Consider the following 20,205-nt stretch of genomic DNA (forward strand, 5'->3'; position numbering starts at 1 on the left):
GAGTAACTCAGTCTTGCACAAGAGATGAGGCTAAATGTAGCCTCCTGCTGACTCATCATTACTGATGAGTCAGCAGTTTGATTGCTGTTTGATTCATGAAAAAAAACAGAAGTGAGTAGGAGAAGCCACAATGAACAAAAAAAAAAGGGTGATGACTAAATCTATTGCCACTTCTCATAGGTCATACATACCCACAACATGTGGTCATGGAAAATACATACATCCCAAACAACACATTTCTTTTTACAAGCTGATATCTGGCATCAAAATATCACTTTAACAACAACAAAAAGAAAAATGAGCTGGCTCAGAGCCAAATCTTTTCCCTCAGCCAGTCTTCATTTGAGAACATAAATTAACTCTGGCTTTTATCTGCTAATAAATTCCTCAACCTTTGGGACTCAAAAGGACATTAATAATTAACCCCAACAAATTTTACAAATAGGCTTTTCAAGGTTGTCAACCTAGACTAAAACTCCAAAGAGCAACCACCAAGCTGACAGCTTACTGTCATCGTTATAGTAATTCATAAGGCTTTAAAAGGGCTCTCAAATTAAAACTAAACCGCACAAAGACAAACACACACATAGGTGTGTGAAGCTTTTTCCATTACTTGCCAAAGTCCTGAGGAAAGTCATTTTGTTTACCTTCTAGGTGACTCACTGTCCGTTTCTAAAAAGGAGACTGTTGTTTGACCACAACAAAGTGCTTTGTGAATCCTTAGCACTTTCTCACACAAACGCACACATACGCAAAACTCAGGCCTTACCAGCTCTTTATCCTAGTCAATTTGGAACAGCATAACTCAACGATAAGAAATAGCTGACAGTGGAAGCCGATGTTGACAGAGTCTGTTTACACACAAACACACACACACCTGAGAGAAAAAAATAATAATACTCACTGGGAGATGATTAAGAGGAACATCAACTTGTCCCAGGAAGTCATCTCTAGTCTGTGGGGGAAAACATAAGAGGTTAGGAGCAGCTTTCTATGAGTGTGTGGGCATGTGTGTGCAAGTGTGAGAGAAAACAAAATGGAAGAGTAGGGAAAATCCGAATGACATCATTTACCTGATGAGCAGAAATGTACAGCAGATTGTGTGTTTTTTGTCACAGAGAAGAGGGGAAAAAAGTGATTCTGATTTCACACAAAGCACTATCCAGAAATAACTTCAAGCCTCTTACATGAACACCTGTGAAAATCTGGAGGTTCAGCTGGTTGCAAGACTATAAAATGCAACAGCATTCAAACAGTTACAAAATACCTATTATTCTGCATTCATCTTTTATCAAGGGTTTCTCAGATTCCTTTCCAGTTCACCCAGAATTCCACAGATGTCCACGCAGAAGACCATTTTGAACTCTTTTATTTATGGACAGGCCTCTATTGTCACCGCATGGGATAGAAAATTGTGATTCCAGGTAGGAGAAACATCCACTGCCACCAAATAGAAGCCAAGTCAAATGACAAAGGGAGAAGAGACAGATGTCACAATAGGAAAGAACCAGGGGAAGGTCTTCGTTTCAGAGTTATAAGACCTGTGAAAATGTCCAGGACGATTAAACGACAATTACCTGTCCCAGATGGAAAAGCCCATTCTTGGAAGAACCCTGTATGTGGGACACAACTTTTTTAAACAACCAAGATCAAAGTAAAATAAAGTCTGTTTTCTGAAACTGACTTTTTTTGTGAAAAGCTAATTTTTAACCAACAATTTAAGTTCCAAAATTAGTATGAGATCAAGCTCTGAAAGACTGTTTCACACTGAGACAGCACGGACGCTAGAAGAATGAAGAGGAAACATTAAGTTATCTACTTTTTTCAGATATTTTAATCCTATTAAGAACCAAAGAAATATTTTAAAATGCTTCTATTCTATTCTACAGTGTTATCTACAAAAACACATTTTTGTTCAATAATTTGATTTGCATATAAAATTGCCTAATCATCCTGTTGACACAAAAACACTTGCATCTGGAAGACTCCATCTGGGCTGCTTTTGCCCTTTTCAAGAAGCAAATATTTTCATGGGTTAAATAAATAGCAGCCCACTTTTATTGGTGTCTTTCAATCCATGTGAACTCTTGATCCTTGGCACACAGTTCTTGTTAGGGATTGCTGACTGAAGAAAACATAGCTCCCTTCTCCTCATTGTACCGGATTCAAGGAAAGTTCCATTTTACCCAAAACACCTGCTCAGTTTGGTTTTCTTTTATTGCTTACAATTTCCTGGTACAAATATTAGTGATTGAAGGACTTTTCAAAAAAAAAAAAAACCAGGAAACACTTCTGATATTTTTACTACAGTGATCTCTCGTCAAAGTTGGAATGGGCACCCTTTAAACCTTATAAGCTTGGACAACACAATTCAAACCAATACTGGATAATGGTTGAATTATTTTTCATTTACCCTATCTGGTGAGTACACCAGCCATTCCACCTGTTGCAGCATATGCAGGCAAGCATTGTATACCTGTGTCTTTACCTATAAATAAAAAATAAAAAAATAAAAAAATCAAACAAATCTGGTACTTCAAATGCAGAAGAGAGGGGAAAAAAACACTGAGATCTAAGAAGATCTAGTAACAGTATTTATAACACAACAGGAGCAAGTCCAGGCTGACACTCCAGTGTCAAAAGTCTGTCTCACCTAATCAACAGCCTCTGTGCTGACACAAGTGAATTACTGTGGCATGCAAGTGTGAAAGATCAGAATTAGCATAGAATAGCCCTGAACAACAATAGCAACCTGAACACTTCTCACATGGCACAGGACCAAAAGAAAAAAAGGACAACCCTCCTTTCAACCATCCATTCACAATCTTGCTCGAGGTAAATATAGCTATTCCAGCAGTCTACAGAGGCTCTGTGTAAAAATGTCAGCAGAGTGGAATCAAGGCAGAACTGTAACTAAGGACATAGCTATGCAGTGTAGACTAGACATGATCCACTGACTGGAATTTAAAAAGCATTAATTAAATTCAGCCGGCCAGTTGGGGAAGACCTGGGCTAAAAGAGTTTTCCATTTGCGTAAGGAAGGGGATGTCTCGACTCCTAAAGGGATTTTTTTTTTCAATTTGTTAAAAGCTTAACATTTTTTAATAAAATTTTAAAATAACTACAAAAAGATGCAGAAACATGTCTGAATTACATCCAATTTTATAAATGATGTGGTCTAAACTTATAACCCATGACTCAGAATTGCACAGAAACGATGTTTGAAGTTAAATCTTAATCATAAAGATCCCCAATGGGAATTTTTATAAGCAGACTTGGAGTTTAATGATCCCCTTTTAATAAAACTGAGTCTGTGCACTAGTTCCCATAAGAGATATTATTTTTTATGTATATGGTTTGGCATTCATGTGCTGTGGGTTATACAGTATGGTATATCAAAAACATGGTTCAAATTCTGAGAGCTTGGCAAAAAGTATGGTATAAATAAAAATCTATAGATTACAAGTTACACTATGAGCGAATTTATCTCAAGTCCCTCTTATGGGAGATTAGGGGTGGAAAAGACAATATTAACATCAGCCTTTCTTTAAAAAAAACAGTATAGATTCCTAGCTATAGCCTAATAATTATATTTTAAACAATAAAATATGGTTCTTTAAACGTGTTTACCTTCTTTCTGTGTCACTACCTAATGGTACTCTTGGGGCATTAAACCAATGACTATGACTTAACACTAAAATGACTAAAACAGATGAAGCAGGTGGTTGTGTAATCTTTATTCTTTCTATTGGGAAAATGTTTAAGTGATTAAAGCTTTTGTTTTGACACTACAGTCGTGAAACTTTTGTCGACTGTTCGAAGGCTGGCAACAGGTTCTGTGGTCCAGAAGACACTGTTTTTTTTGTTTTGTTTTGTTTTTTGGTATTGGGAATGGTACGATGGGGAACAGCTCAAGTACAGTTTAAAATAAAGCTAAATAAAAGAGTTTAAAACAGTGATAGGGAAAGAGAGAGGGAGCTAAAAATACACCAACAAATATTTTTAGATCCTTTGGACTTTTAGCAAAATGAGGTATTGATGATTGCATTTCTTCATCCGTACTTGAAATGTAATGATATTTTAGATCTTAATCACTGGCAGTGCAGCTGCTGCTAGAATACAGATCCGTTCCAGTCTACAACCAGAGAAAAGACATTTCACTAAAATAAACACCCATGACTGAAATGATTTAAAGATGAAGGAATTAACTTGATAAAAAGCATTTCTTAAAATCACGATTATGATCAAAAATCTACATTTCAAATGTCTATAAAACAGAATGTAACAAATGAATTGTACATTTATCCAGATGCCTGTTACTCCTTTTCTTTCATAGCTGATTTGGCTCGTGTGCACAACTTCAAATGCCTGTGGTTGTGAAGAAAGAGCAAGTGTCTAATTCCGTTTAGAAACAACTCTGTGCTTTCTATACGGTTCCCAGCAAGTTACCACCCTCGTTCTGCATTGTAACAACATTTCCTGGTCTCTCACTAAGGTAAATAAACATCTTCAAACAGTGCTCACTGAAACACCAGATAAAAATCGTCCATTTTTCCACCATTAAAAAAAGGTCGGCATTTATTTATGCAAAAGTAAGGCTTTTTTATGTGAATTAAACAGCCTGTTGCAGTAAAAATACCAGAAACAAGCCATGGTCCAACTCAATAGCAAATTATTTCATTACCTTGGGATTATTTGTTGATTCTTTGCCAATATTAACTTCCTTATCTCCACCTCCACTCTGGGAAAAGTATATCTTGAAATGTGGTTGCCTTCTGGGGGCTTCCTCTTCAATTTTAAAAACACAACCATTCGACCCGTTTTTAGTTTCTGCCTCAACATAAGTTGGATTCTCCTCTATAGTCGGATATTCTGTTCCGCTTTCCAAGTGTTTATCCTCCAGCAAAAGACTTTGTTGGGATGAACTCCGGTGGAATCTAATTCTTGGATAACGCACTGTTTGTAATCCTCTAGTACTGCTTTGCCCAAAGTCTGAGCATTCTTCCTGATGGGAAGTTGACTCTTGTCGTCCCTGGTAGGTATTTTTCTGGTCTTGCTGGAGCTGAAATACTAGTCTTTGTGTTGTCCCATTAACATCAAAGCAGTGATCCAGGCTCTCCTGTTGGACAGACCAACCCGCACCACCGTTTGGAAGAATCCTAAAATGCTGGACATCAGAACCGTTAAGAGATTTTTTCTTAATACAAATAGTCCCAACACTATTACCAGGTTGGAATCTGTTGAAAGCAGCATGGCCCCTGGAACCAAGACAAAACACTCTGCGTTTGGGAAGGTTTGGCTCCATCAGACAAGACTGTATGTTTAAGGAATCTGGGCTGTAGTATGGAGGCGGTGGCTGTTGTGGAAGGTCAGCTCGAGTCCTTAGTTCAGTGTATGCAGGCGCAGGTCCTGGAGGAGTATAAGAGGGTGGTGGGACATCATCAACTCCGGTAGGCTCTCCGTTACTTGATTCACTTGAGCGATGAAGTGATATATGCATTGATGAGCTCTTAGTTGCACGTGGTTCGGCAAAAGCAGCAAGATGGGGTATGAACATCGAAGAGCTGCGTTTCAGCAAAGGCTCAGACTGTAAAGCAGAACTAGCTGAATGGACATTCTCCCCAGCTAACACTTGAGGTGGCCTTGACAGAAAAGGTGTGGGAGTGAAGACTACTGCAACCTCCTCACTGTCTTCCTGCTGTTCCTCCGAGTCTCCCTCCAGTATCTCTGGTGCTGTATTGCTGCGGCCAGATCCAAAGTACAAACGCAGACGTTGGGCCATTTTACTCTCCGTCCTCCAGCTCCAAAACCCCCACACTTTCTCCGACTGGTTTTAGGTTCTCCTCTCTCCTCGTGTCGCCCACTTCTTCTCTCACTGACTGGATAACTGATCCCCTTTTTCTTCCACCCACCTCGCCCTCCCCCTCCCAACTTCTCAGAGACTCTTCCACAACTTTCCCACTCAGTAAACTGTTCGCAGAAAACCAATTGCTCAACAGAAACATGGCAGTCACTCCAAAACAACTGACAGCATTTGAATAAAAGTAAAAAGAGGAGGAAGAGGAAAACCAGAAAGGAAGAGCAAGTAAAACTTTAAAAAAATTATATAGAAAGGGGATCCCTCTTTCCTTGGTAGCACTACCAAGCACTAGCGACAGACAGCAGAAATAGCCTTAGTCAAGTAACAGCCAGCATTCCTGACATGATTGGATAAGGGCCGCCTGGGCTCCTGGTTACTGAGGTGACAGTGGGGTGTCTGTGGGTCACGTGACTGTAACTGGCCCCCACCACCTCTTCTGGAAACCTCATATTGCCCTCAAGTGCCAAATACACCCCCCCTCAAGCTGCACCCAGCATACGCATGTGTGCGCTTCTCTGGTTTCATGATTAGTCATCACACAACTCTTTCCTTTCACAACAACTCCTAATAATGTTCTTTTTTAGGGTCGCATTAAACCTCTTCTTTAATACAACACTGCCACTAGAGCCAACTTTAAAAAAGTATTTTAGGCGGTGTAAATTACAGACACTGACCCAATTTATTTACAACAGACACTCGTATACCTTGATCTTTTAGTATATCACCTCAATGAGGGAAAGAATAGGAAAAAGAAAAGAAAAAATACAGCCACAAACAAACGATCCATATTTTACGTTTACTAGGATAACTTGTTATAAAAGAAGGTAAGCAGGTTCTTGCGAATACAATACAATTTAGAGATAACATTAAAGATGCAACTTTAAATTAGGACGGTAAAATGTTTCCTGTAATTAATTGCAGCTTGTACACACACAAAAAAAACAACCTGTGTAGACTGTTGCTAAAAATACATCACAGAAATGGCACAGAGAGGCCAAAATGGACTTTTCATGACAGCAGCTTTGATTCAACGAAAAGGATACTCCTTTGAGGAAAGATGGATCAGTTAGAAAAAGTCATTTCTTCCAACACACTTTCAACTACCTAAGTGGCTAATGGAATAATGGCCACATTGTTTTTCTCCCATAGCTGCCAGAGATTATTCGGCTCTAAACCTTGCCCTGAATTCCCATCCAGCGCCAAACCACAATGCAAATCACCAGTGTATTAGCATGCCATAGGTGTTTATTTTCCATCCAATTAAAAATAGTGTGAGAGGAATGCCCGCCGATCCACAGAGCAGACAAAACTCCAGTAATAACTTAGCATTCCCATTTCACAACAGAGTGGGTCTAAAAAGCTACACCTGGCTTGTTTTGTGTTCAACACAGATGTTACATCTAATTAATTAAAAAAAAAGGCAAGCTGCTACAAATCTCCTTTTCTGCGGAAAAAAAAAAGCATTAAAAAAAGGGAAAAGGAAAAATGGGGGTGGAGTGACTCTAGCACAAGAAAGAATTGTGTCTTGGCATGCAGTGAAGACTTGGTGATGACACACTGCCTGCAGTGTTTGGCAGCATCAATAAATGTGTGCGTGAAATGTTGAGTTTGTCAAAATGTTCTGTATCAATATTACAAAAAAGTGCCACTGTGCGGTCCAATGGTAGGAGGCCCAGCTTGAAAAACTACACTGCTAAAAACTATACTTTGTCTTGCATTCAGAAGGTAATTCTTTAGCTGAAAGTTAATGTTAAGGTGCTATTGCACAAGCGTCATATAACTTTTCATCTCATCTTTCAAATAAACCATAAATTAAAAGATACAAGAGAAAGAAAGAGCTTCTTTAAAGAAATATTGGCAAGTGGAGAAGGAGCTGACTTGGCATGCGCCTAGAGAAAGGCCATCCTGAGACATATAAGGAGAGGACTGTGCTCGAGGCTGCTGGTTTCTTGCACCCTTCACTTCTATAAACTAACAAGAGACGCTGTTGAGTTAAGGAAACTCAGCTGCCCTTATGAAAGCCAACATGTCTGCCCACATATATGGCCTAAAACTAGGCCTGACACTGTTATTTATACCGAATCAATAGTTACTTATAAAACCATAATCAGATAATCAAAGTCAAGAATGTTATTTCATGATTATTTTAAACAAAAAAATTCTTTTAAGTAAGCTTTTCATGCAAGAAGTCTACATTTTATAAATAAAACTTCTACCTTTATTAAGTTTACGTCATTTAAAGTTTATTCAATGAACAAGAAAAGATAAATCAATATTTCATTGAACCGCCATGAACACAAAATCAAACTGAATCAAAGAAAAAAAGAACTTAACTTATCCAAATCAATTTTTAAATCCTTCCAGCAAATATATCAAAAGGTTTGATTTCTTTCAAACCTACTTTTGGTAGGATATTCGTATATATGGTAACATAGCTAGGCAATTAAAACAAAAGGCCAATAGGAAAAGTTAGGTACTTTTCTCATACTTCAAATCCCATTATGTCTGATTTAAAAAAGAAAAACTGTCAAGGCCTGAATAAATCAGCCTGTCCAATCACTTGGGTTAGATCACATGAAAATAACACATTTTTATCCTTGACGGACAAATGAAGGTATTAACATTTTTAAAGTTAATTTTTTTGAGATAATGATTAGTCAATAAGTTGACTTTTAAAATCAGCCTCTTAAATTGGTGCCAGAGTCTGCAGATACAGCAGATAAGCCTGTGTTTAATTTTATAAGACTGCGGTGGCCGTAATGAAAAAATACCACAAAACAGCACTAACATAAAATATCAAAGTGAGTGCAAAAACGTGGACTCAGTGCAAAAGATGCAAAACCTTTCTAGGTTTTTAAAGAGAGGCTGCTGTCAAAGATTGACTCGTAAAACCAGTAAAGCTGCTCTGAAGATGTTTTCAATCCAACCCAACACAGAAACATGTCTGAGATGAAAGTTTTAAAAAGTATGCACAGAGAAGATTTGGGAGTTGAGGCTAAAGACATACTTAGAGGTCCTGGTCAAATGAAAATGCTTCTCTGTAAAACTCAGACATTTTAATAATCTACTAACAAAAAACACATTTAGTATCATAAATTGAGCAACAGAGTGGAGTACCAAGAAATTTCAATCAAATTTCATTGGCAATATGTTTTTAACTATGAGTTATAATCATGACTTAACAGTTTTATGTATAACACATTAACTGGCCCCAGTCGACAATATTCAAAAGCAAAGGGCCTTTATATGGGCCAACGGGTCATTTAAAAAGTAAGTGTTTGTGGGTAATGTCTCCATGTGTAAGTGCTAAAAAAAAAGCTTCCACTTTAAAATCTTTTTTGTGTCAAAGCCTTCCTACAAGCAAATCTTGGTGTGCTAATTTTGAGAAGATGTAATTTTAACAGAAGAAGGGAAGAAAAGAAATAGTAAGAAAAACTAAAGCTAAACTAGCTTCAGAGTTACAAAAATATATAAAAAAAAGACTATTGACTCCAGGTGCTCGTTTATTTTTAAAGACTGGCATCAGCCACAGCAAACCGAAAAATATGTGGAAATAGTTGAGGAGCACAGGATAAGAACATGTACATGATTAAAAAATAAAAATAAAAACTTACCAGTCGGTTTTCATCAAACACCTCAAAGAGAAGCCTGTGATTCTGTGGACACACCTACCATGGTAAGAAAATGACAATGGGAAATGTTATTGCACACATCCAGTGGTTTAGGGACAAACAAATCTAATTCTAACATAAACCACACAGACATTTGACTCTAGATCACAGGTTTTACCATTCCTCAAATAGTTCCTACATGGGAAATTCCCATATCCATAAGCAGTGAGGTTCTATTACATGCATACGGTAATTTATAGGGCTTCCTTTCATGAAAAGGCAAGAGGGATTTGGAAAATGTACACAAGCTTATGTTAAAGTCCCATAAAGCAGGTATGTAAAATATAATATAACTGCAAAATGTAAAAACAGAACTCACTCTAAAGTAAAATTCTTCATTCCATTTGGGGTTGAGGGTCTGAAACATACAAAAAAAAAGGTTTAGTTAAAACCTGGTGAAGTATCTGTGTGAACCTTGTCAAACACATCTTGAGATAAAAGAAAGGAACATTTAAAGAGTTTCCAGAGTCATTTTGTGAATGCTCTTCTAAACAGGTCATCCCATCAGGAAAACTCAACTACTTCCTTCTCACATTTTACAATTTCATTGGTTTTAGAACCATGTGATAGTTCTCGTTAAGATACTTTGATAGACTGAATTTAATGTCACAAGTCACGATGATTAATAAAGATAACATTTTTACAGTCTACAAGTGACTGCTTAACACATTTTAAATAACACAATATGAACTGATCATTTACCGAATTTGTGGGGCTATAGAGCACACCTGATTACATGCCGCACCCACCCAATTTAATGAGGTTTAAACACTTTTTACATACACAAGCCGCACTTGTACACAAGCCGCATGTTGTGGCAATTCAATTGGCACGTCACTGACAACTACAGTAGTCTCAGAGAGGGAGGAGTAAACAGTAGTTTAGCCTATTTATTTAAACACAGCCACATCTGCCAAACAGCATGGACATCACTTCTGCTCACAGCTCCCCCAGTTATGGTGTGGAAATTCACACTCAGATTCCCCACTTCCCATGAGTCTTAGGGGTTTAAGGCGGAACAAACCCCTGGTTCGCCACACTGTGTTGTAGATTGAGGATGTATATGTGCTGAAACCGCATGCGTGTTTAAGAAGGAGCAGGAAAAAAAACAACAAAACACAAAATCCCCTGGCGGCTGCATCGGAAATAAATACAATTAAGACGTACTATTCTTTATTAACAAATAACTGTAACAACTAACTAATACCTATCTAACTAATGACTTAACTATGTAGGTGTTGTAGATTGACTGTGACTGTGACTGTGTCCGTGCGCTGCGTCTTGTGTAGGACTAGGTGGAAGAAGCCCGCACACGTGTGTTGGGGGTGCATGTTGATTCTTCTGCTCTCTAGCTGCATGTGATTTTCTGACTATATCCGATTTTTTTGACGACCCGTTTACATCATCTTTTAAAAGTGACCCCTATCCGATTTTTGCATTTACACTACACAATGCTGAAACTATCAAACGTAGATGTTCTGAGGAATACGTAGCAGCATTTCCTCCTTCCGCGGACCTTCTTCGGACTTTTGTGTGACTGCGGCTGTCATGGAGGAAACGCAGCGATGGACGGAGGTGTTGCCTTGGGCACTCCAGGATGAGGCAGGCGCACGAGAGGGGATGCGCGGGAGAGGAAAAAGGAGGGCTGCTCTGCCGGCTTATGTACTCTCGCTAAGTTTTGAATGAGGAAGTGTTTGCAGACGTTGTGCTGTACTAACAGTTTGATCCAAGCAAAGAAATAAACGGCTTGTAGCCTGTTTCAGAGCAACGGTGTCCCGCTTGATCAGTTACCGTTTGTGTCCTGACCGGGACCAGGCCGGAAACAACAGCGGTTTCCGACTACGGTCTGAAGCCTGAGGCTGAAAGGTAACACGCTGATGGGGCTCCAGCTGTCCTCGAACAGCAAAATCAGCGCACAAAAGCACCTATAATAAGTCATGTGATCTCACTTGATGGTGTCCTGAGTTGACGTCACTAACGTACGACTCGCATTTACTGGGGAATATCCGATTTGTCTGCTTACATGGCAAACGCAAATGCATGTATCCGATTCGTATCCGATTTATTTCCACATATGAATGAGGCCTGAATCTGATCTGAGAAAATCGGAATCCATGCGGTTTTTTTCCTGCTTACACGTTCACCGGTCATATCCGATCTGTGCCACATGAGAGGAAAAAAAATTGGAATAGGATCACTTGAACCATGCAGTGTAAATGCGGCAATATAGTTCTCCAGAGTAGCATGCCAAATATCAGTGCTTAAAGATCCCCCTTAAGCTGCATCTACCTCAAGATGCAAGTCGATTAATAGTTTGTTGCTTTATGTGACCCTTTTCATTGAATTTCAAATAATTTTGCCGTTAGCCAAACTCCTAGCTATAGAGATGCCATCAAAGACATCCCATTTAAGAACAAAGAGAGGGTCTTTTTTCTGCTCCACATAGCAGTGTATTGCCTGCTATTTATATCCTATAAAGCTACTATGGCCACTGGCAGCATATGCCTCCCTGCCTGCCTTCTTTTCTGAATGGAGACCTGAACTGCTTAACTTCAGCAAGTTTCACTGGCAGCTGTACATTAAAAATAGCTCAACAACACAGAAGGTATACTACTACTAGTAATAAACAACAATGGCAGATAAGACAAAACACCAAATGGGGTAAATCAAAATTGTATTTAACATACACATCCTTAATTACCTAATTCTCCAAATCCCTTATTTTGGAAAATAACCTGACTTACAAGAAATTTTATTTTATTTTCATTTCAAACAGTCAGCATAATTTCATTATAGTGAACTTCAAAGTTACAAATTCTACTGAATGAAGCCGACATATCAAGATATAGCTCCCCCTGCTGAGAACACATTTCCATCCGGAAAATGACTGAGGGAAAGACCTCAGTCATAAAATTCATCTACTAGAAAGAAAGAAATGTTGGTAAAATGCCATGGGTTCCTCCTCAAGATGAAATTCCTGATTTTATTAGTGGGATATATTTAGGTGCAGAAAACGGAGGAAAATATAAAGGGAAAAAAGGGATGGACTCAAGAAGGGTGCAGGGTTTTGGAAGAAGTCTTTTTTAAAGAACATACGTTTTCAGGACACAGAAATGCTCATTCTGGTTACTTACCTTTTTTATAGTTTTTGTCTGAACTAAGGCAAGTTCTTTGTTCTCGTCAGCAACATAGAGGGACAGCTTGACATAAGGATCACTGGAAAAAGAACAAGCAGAAAATGGATCAAGTCTGTGGACCAACATACAAATATTCAAAAGCACAAAGAGTATGAATAAACACTAGTAATCTACACGAGTGGTTGGTTCCCACCATTTGTGTACCCCAAGAGCCTCTTGTCCTATTCACATGTGCTGATGACACAAAATAAAAAAGGCTCAAAAAGCAGGAGGTAATTGATATTCAAATAAAAAAATATTAGTACTAAAACAGTTTGAAATCCTAAACAACACATTTGTAGTACCTGTTTTATAAAACATTTCTACTTTAATCTTTGTGCATTTACTGTTATTTAGATGTCGTCGGCCATCTGGGAGCCAGTTTAGCTCGTGCTGGTTTACTGCACCTTCCATCCATGAAACCAGGGTTCGAATCCGGACTGCTCCCTATTTCCCTTCTCTACTTCTGTGCCGGTCCCAAGCCCAGCTAAAGGGCATCAGGAAGGGCATCCGGCGTAAAACATTGCCAAGATAACCATGCGACTCATCCGCAAAATGAAAGGATGATTCGCTGTGGCGACCCCTGATGGGACAAGCCGAAAGAGACGGAGAGGTCGTCCGCCATATACAATAGGAAGAGCCTCTGTGCGCTAAGTGTAAGCTGTGCAAATCCCACAACTCTTGCTCCAGACCTTTTGCTTTCACAGCTTTGTTCCTATAAAATGTTCGTATCGGGAGACATTTTAGTGCGACCACGCACAAATTCTTAGAATTCTAATACGAGGTTCTCTGTATAGAATCACAAACTTAAGTATCGCTGTACTTTCCAACAGAACAGCTATGAAAATTGTACAAAATAAACGAATGCATTGTTAATGTCATAGAATTGAGAGCAGTCATCAGAGTGGCGTGATCTCCATGAAAATCTCAAAAAAAATATGATTGCAAGAGCATCAAGCCGGGTTTCCACTTCAGCTTCTATTTCTATTCATACTTTGCATTTTTTTCATGTGTGATTTTATGTTTCATTATGTTGGGTGCGGGGGTCGGAAGGGCATTCTGTGTGTTTTGTAGTTTTAGTTTTTATCGTTTGAAGCCTGTAAAGCACTTTGCAGAGCAGCTGTATGAAAAGTGCTTTATAAATAAAGTTTGATTCTGATTGATTTGATTGCAAGAGGCTGACTCAAAAAGTATCACAATAAAACAAAACTCTTTAGGGTTTCAAAGATTGTGACTGCGGGGGATTTTAGTTACAAGTGTTGAGCTGGAGTTGCTGACAGAGTAGAAAACTGTAGGGTGTCCTTGGTTAAAAGACAGATCTTTGCAGATTACAAAGCAGACCAGTTACTCTGCTTTAGTCAACACAAATACAAGAGTCAGACTTCCGCTATCTCAAAATCTGTCTTTTATCTAAACCTTTCCAATTTCTACACAGTGACGAGGAACACTGACAAGGCAAACACAAGAAAAGAATATTTAATTTTAATCATCTTAGAAAAGCTCAACTACTGCTGGTTCAGATATTCTCATTCAAAGCAATCAAGTAATAAATATATTTGCTGATTTGATAAAGCAGTGAAATAGTTCTAGTTAAATCTAAACATGAAGTTCAGTAAAGACTAGATGGCCTTTACAACCTATGTTCACAGGTCTGTTTTTATTTTAGTTCCAATAGAGTTAGCAAATTTCAGTCAAAGCACAACTCAAATTAAACTTTAGTTTGCCAGTTTCAATTCCTGTCTTTTGCTCAACGAAGGTGTTTATAGAAAGCAAAGAAAAGACAGTTATTGAAAAATGAAGGAGTGTTTGAAGCAGGGCATAAGTACTGCTTTTTGATTGCTAATTAGCATCCTCAGGAACCCCAGAGCTTTTAAGTGTGTGTTTGTACAATAGTGTGACGTGCTGTGACTAAACAATAACAATGAGCCGACTGTCTCCCTGTTGCTCAGAGACCTCTTGCCTTTTTCCCACTGATGAAAACCCAAATTGCTGTGGAAGAAATGCTGGAATTGAGCTCAAAAGAAAATTGCTGGGTGATGGATTTTAATTTTAGTTGTACAGTAGTGAAGGCCTGAAGATGTTTTATAAAAGGTCCAAATAAATAAGGAAGAATCCAACAGCTGCACAATAACAACAACACAGACATTTGGAAGGAAAGAGATGAACAAGCTGCCATTATTTGAGCCTTTGATGAGGCGACAGGCTGCCAAGTCAGCACCAGTTCTTGTAGCCGGCCACACTTTGAGATTTTTATTTTTTTATCATTTCTTCATTTCATTTCAGCTCCCACCTCAGATAGACCAAGATGTAAAAAGCAGCAGTCTGTTAGGACATCAACACATGAAGTCAGCAGGTTAACAGATTTTACTACAGTAAAACTTGCCAAATTCCTTCCCAGACATTATATTCTTTAACCCAGCTTAAATACAAAACATCACTTTAATCAACAACTCTTAGTAAATGAAGTTAGGTATGCCACAATAGTAGTCAGAACAATGAATTTGAGAATACTGATGAATTTTTGATCCATTTGTGTGTTGCATCACTTAATTATATGTAACCTGAAAAGAGCCTCCAGCCAAGGTGTTCTTGGAAATACCTTTCTTCCTAGAAGTGCTTGGCTGGCTCTTGGTATTGCTACATGGGATTGTATTTTAGTAATGCGTACAACCACATGCAGACATACAATTACCACATCACTGCAGAGACTGCTGAGATGGTTGTGCCTAATTATTAGTAGATTATCAATGACTAATGTAGGAACATTAAGTTGATCAATCAAATGACAGCAAGATAATAAGTTCCATTAGGTTTATCACTGAAGATCCATAGTTTCAAAGTATTTTAATATGTGTATTTATTTGTTAAAAAAAAAATACAGTCAATATGGTGGGGATAAAGCTTTAGTAGATCACAACTGGGTTCATCCCGGGACATCCCAGATCAACATAACAGAATAAAAAATCTAAAGTTTAAATTTAGCATTGGTGGTGAAATGTATAATAATTACTCGAGTTTTCTATTTGGAAAAACAGCCACTAAAGGTGGGTGGGAGGGGCACGAAGGTAATGATTGATCAACACTTGAAGTTCAAGGTCTGTCTAACAATAAGAAGCATACTCCATGATGGTGTGTAGTTCAAGGCTAAAAGGACAAACCAAAGAACAATTCTCCAAGGTAAATATTGTAATGTTAAAACCATGCGAATAATTTGATATTTGGTCTGTTATTTTGATGCATTCCAGAAAAAAATAGAGTAAAAATGTCAAGTTTTACTTTTTATAAACCCCAAAAGCCGCAGATTTTTAAACAAACCAATAACTTGGTCAAATAAAAGTACAAGCAGAGAAGCTAACTTGGCCCACTCGACCTTTACAGCAGACATAAAAGAAAGATAGTAGTGAGTCAGAAACATGCAATTTCAAAAGATTTTCACAGTGAATCTGGGTCTTTAAAAAAAAATTGAAAATAAAAAAAATGGTTTTCACCTAGCACCGAGGATGTCTTTCTTTGCCAGATCAATTCCTGCGATGACCTTAACCCGCAACACTCGTGTTTCATTCTGCAGAGTAAAAAGTTGAGATGAAACATTTAATGGAACGCATAAAAGCTCATTTCATATTATGTTATGGCCTAGTTCATCAATCCCAGTTAAATACCACAAGCGTCATATGCACTACTTTTCCTCTTCAAATAAAATGCCACAATCAAAAAATAAGTAGCTTATCACTTTTTTGGAACTCTCAAGTGAAGTAAAGCTGTGATTATCTGCTTATGAGTTAAGGTACGCATCTGGTTCCTTCATTAAATCAGTATTTTTCTAGGTGGGGGAAGTCTAATCTGACAAGATTTTCAAATACGCATTTCTAGTTCTTTTTTAAATACTGAAGCACTGTATTTTTCTGCTTGAATTAGTTGTGTTGGTGAGACTTACTTTAGGTCCATTCATGAGTTAAGTTGCAACTAAAGAGCATAATGAGCAAGGATGAGACAGCGAGCATCCAGACATAATAAGCATGTTTTCTTAAGGTTTCATTTTTATGGTGGGACTACTGCATCATCAGGCGTTTACCTTATGACCACAAAAATAACATTCATTATGTAATGCAGATACACCACTGCATCTCAGCACGTTAAGTCTTCACAACAATATGTCATCACAATTCTACAAAACACTAGTAGTTTTATGAAATAAATGCGGTATAGTAGCAATTCCAGATGTCGCCTGAATGTAAAACATTATAAAAGACTATGACGATTAGCTTTTGGTGAGAATAAAATGAAAAAGAAAATAGAAAAGAAAAAAGTTAAGGCTATAGATGTTGTGTAATATTTATTGACATATAAATTTGTTAAGGCAAAAAATGTGTAGCCAAGGCTGAGTTTAAGAAAAATGACTAATGCAACCTTGGCTTTATTAGCTATGGTATACTTTTAATGTTATAATCACATTCATAATTAAAACAAATCCTGACTGTCTCAGAAATACTATGCTATGTGTGTACAATTGAAGTCAACAGTCTCCGAATGGGGCTAATACTGACCTCATTTGGCAGTGCATTAATACAGAAACTCTAAAAACAGCTGTGACCAGCCTTCATTTCGGACAGAAATTAGCTTGTAGCGTCACCCAGCCCCCATCCGAAAAATTGTAACCCCTTTTCTTTTCGCTTGTTGGGTTAATTACTTCAAAGTAAACAGATTTTCTTAAATCGCTCACGGGCTCAACTGGCGAAGCGGCGATGCAAAAGTGTTAAGACGGTAAATAAATGTTAAAGTCTCTGCTGTTTCGCTGTTCTTTAAGTCGTAACTGAAAATAAAAGGCGTCATAAAAATGTGACAGCTGCCTAACAGTACAGCGGAATCTGCCCATGGGTGAGAGCTTGCTATGCTAGCATCTGAAATGGCTAACCGTTAGCTATAAATAAATGAACCTCTTGTCAGAGTCTTTAAACAACTGGGTTTCTTTTAAATTAAAAATAAAGTAATAGGCCCGGATATAGTTAAGTCTTACCTCATCTTCTGAAAGCCCGTAAATAGGTTCGTAATTCGCTGCCATATAGCCTGCGGTCCACGGAATACACACACAAAACAAACCGCTTGGCAAAGCTAGCTAGCTTTGAACAATAAAGTCCCACTTTCCTCTCCCTCTGCCGTGCGGTGGAGGTAAAGTCCACGCTAGGATCGAATCATTCACATGAATCAGGGGTAATTTACGACCAGATAACGCACCCCACCCCGCCGCGATCCATCTAAGATACAACTTGGAGATGAAGGGAGGGAGTGAGTTTCATAAAATTATAAAATGCTTTGGCTTAAAGAAACCGCTTTGGTCAACTGTGAGCTTATCCCCAAATGTTGTGATACTTGACTCACCCCGGACTGCTTAGCCAATCACAAGCCGGGAAGAAGTGATTGCTTTTAATATCAACCAATCAAAATCGTTTGGAGTTTCTCAACATTTCTACCATGATAAATAACATGACATTTATGACATCTTACATGTGAACTATAATACGTATATATTTATTTAATTAAAGCTTAAATTATTCTGACCCTTTTTTTATTTATGTTAAATTCTCAACTTGTAAACGTATATTATTTATTTAAATTTAGGGACTCATGCCAATAAAAATTGTGTTTTTGGTTAATTTAACATGTGGCCTTTTTCAGATTACTTTTTCAAATTATTGTGAATCAGGAGCAGACAAAAACAGTCGGAGGGCCACTAGCACCCTTCTCTGCTTGATTCTGATGCATCCACAAGAAGAAAAATAAATCCATGAATGACTTTGTTTTCCTTATCTGAGCTGACATTTGACTCAAAAATGGACAGCTGAATAGCTCCTATTTTGCTAGTCATTTTTGTTGCACCACTAATGTTAGCTTGGAGTTGTGAGGGGCTGTAAAGCTAGAGGGAGGGTGTAAACAAAGGGATCATGGTAAATGAGAACAGACTTACTCCATGCCAACAGTCCCTCCACAACTCAGAGGCCAATTTCTTATGAACTACTGCCGCTTTGCAGAAACTATGTCCTAGAAAAAAACATGTTATTTGATTTTGCCTTAAAACAGCATCATCATAATAAAAAAAATACTGAAAATAAACCAAGTTTACTGGAGAGTAGTTTTAAAAAAGCATAAATGATGGACTTCTGTAAATATCTGGTGGTTGACCTTTATAGTGACAGTCTACCAATAAAATTGAAGCATTTTTGTACTTAGAAAATGTGTTACTAAGCTAGGAAGGATCTGGATTTTGTGCTGTTAATCTTCAACACTTACACATTAGTAAATTCAAATCCAGATTACATAAATCTGGTTAAAAATTTGTTGAGTACAAAAGCCACAACTTTAAAAAAAATAATCTCAAACTGATGTTGGTTTATGGAATGCAAGTCCTGTTAAGTGGCATGAGGGGCAAAGCTGCATTACCAAGTCAGTAGCATAAATGACATTTATCTATTCACTTTTTTCAAACAAAAAAGTGAACGAAAATATTTGTAGGAATGCTAAATGTTGAATTAGGCATACAGACAAATATAAGTGGCAGAAACAATTGATATGCTTAAATTGCTGTTTACAGAGAGTAATAAGAAATCGAGAATCCCCCAAAAAATTTCACTGTAAACTGTAAAATCTAAAAAACTGAAAATACTAAGATTTTAAAACTTAACAGAAGAATAATATACAATTAAAACAATTGTACTATTTTATATTAAGACCACAATTAAACATGGGGAATGAAGACTAACAGATCTGATCAACTAAAAAGTCTAAAAGCAAAGGTAAGGGATGAAAACTTAAACTTTTATTACATTTATCTTTTTGGAAACTGTGAAAAATCTAAGTAAATGTTTCCACATAAAAAAATTGGGCTTATACAGTTTGCGTTATGCATGCCAATTTCTTATTCTCTTTTGTCCTCTATATATTTATTATTATTACTTTGTTTTTGGTAAAGTGGTCATCTGTTGACAGTAAATTGCCGTTTATCTCACAAAAATAAGTACATCGATTAAGAGTATTAAACCTTGGGTTTTTGTATTTTGTTTTTCTAATTTTTTTTGTACAAGTCAGAAAGAAATTGAATTAGTTAAAATGTAAATATTTAAAATTAACTAATTATTGAGGCTTGGAATGCCATCATCACAAATCTGAACAAGTGCAACTCGGTTTAGCTTAAATAAAATGAATTTACTTGGATCGATACAGTATCGCATCATCAAACAATTCCTCCTATTACAGAGTTACGCCTTTTTGAAATGGGAAATAATTGAGACAATTCTAAATGCAATTATTTGTCTCATGACAAAACTATTGCCAGTATACAATGTCCCAAAAAAAAAAAACGTTTAAATTGTTTTCCTGCAATGATGTTAGTTTTCCCTCCCATCCACTCATACATTCTTGCAGTTCCTTTTATAGCCAGAGGGTGGTTTCATATTCCACGAGAGTCCAATAAATTTTTTGAAAATGTTATAAATCACAAAAACTA

General features: G+C 37.4%; 1 protein-coding gene across 18 annotated transcripts in view; it reads right to left on the bottom strand.

Annotated features, from left to right (window-relative positions):
• Positions 1-18,091, bottom strand: part of nedd4l (NEDD4 like E3 ubiquitin protein ligase) — a 43,736-nt gene extending 25,645 nt beyond the window's left edge. For 6 of the 18 annotated variants that reach the window (XM_078956384.1, XM_078956383.1, XM_078956380.1 and 3 more), the window contains exons 1-7: positions 17,722-18,091; positions 16,196-16,269; positions 12,666-12,747; positions 9,851-9,889; positions 9,475-9,528; positions 1,578-1,613; positions 905-955 (exon numbers count right to left, since the gene is read on the bottom strand). In XM_078956384.1, coding sequence (XP_078812510.1) covers positions 905-955; positions 1,578-1,613; positions 9,475-9,528; positions 9,851-9,889; positions 12,666-12,747; positions 16,196-16,269; positions 17,722-17,766 — 381 coding nt within the window. In that variant the 5' untranslated portion in view covers positions 17,767-18,091. Of the gene's footprint in view, positions 1-904; positions 956-1,577; positions 1,614-4,684; positions 5,978-9,474; positions 9,529-9,850; positions 9,890-12,665; positions 12,748-16,195; positions 16,270-17,721 lie in introns of those variants that run through there. The other 12 variants (XM_078956386.1, XM_078956385.1, XM_078956382.1 and 9 more) reach the window with 2 other exon arrangements.
• Positions 18,092-20,205: the final 2,114 nt, after the last annotated feature.

Source organism: Oryzias latipes, chromosome 12 (genome assembly GCF_053564925.1).
Source record: "Oryzias latipes strain Hd-rR chromosome 12, Olatipes_Hd-rR_3.1".
In the NCBI taxonomy this organism is placed as follows: Eukaryota; Metazoa; Chordata; class Actinopteri; order Beloniformes; family Adrianichthyidae; genus Oryzias; species Oryzias latipes.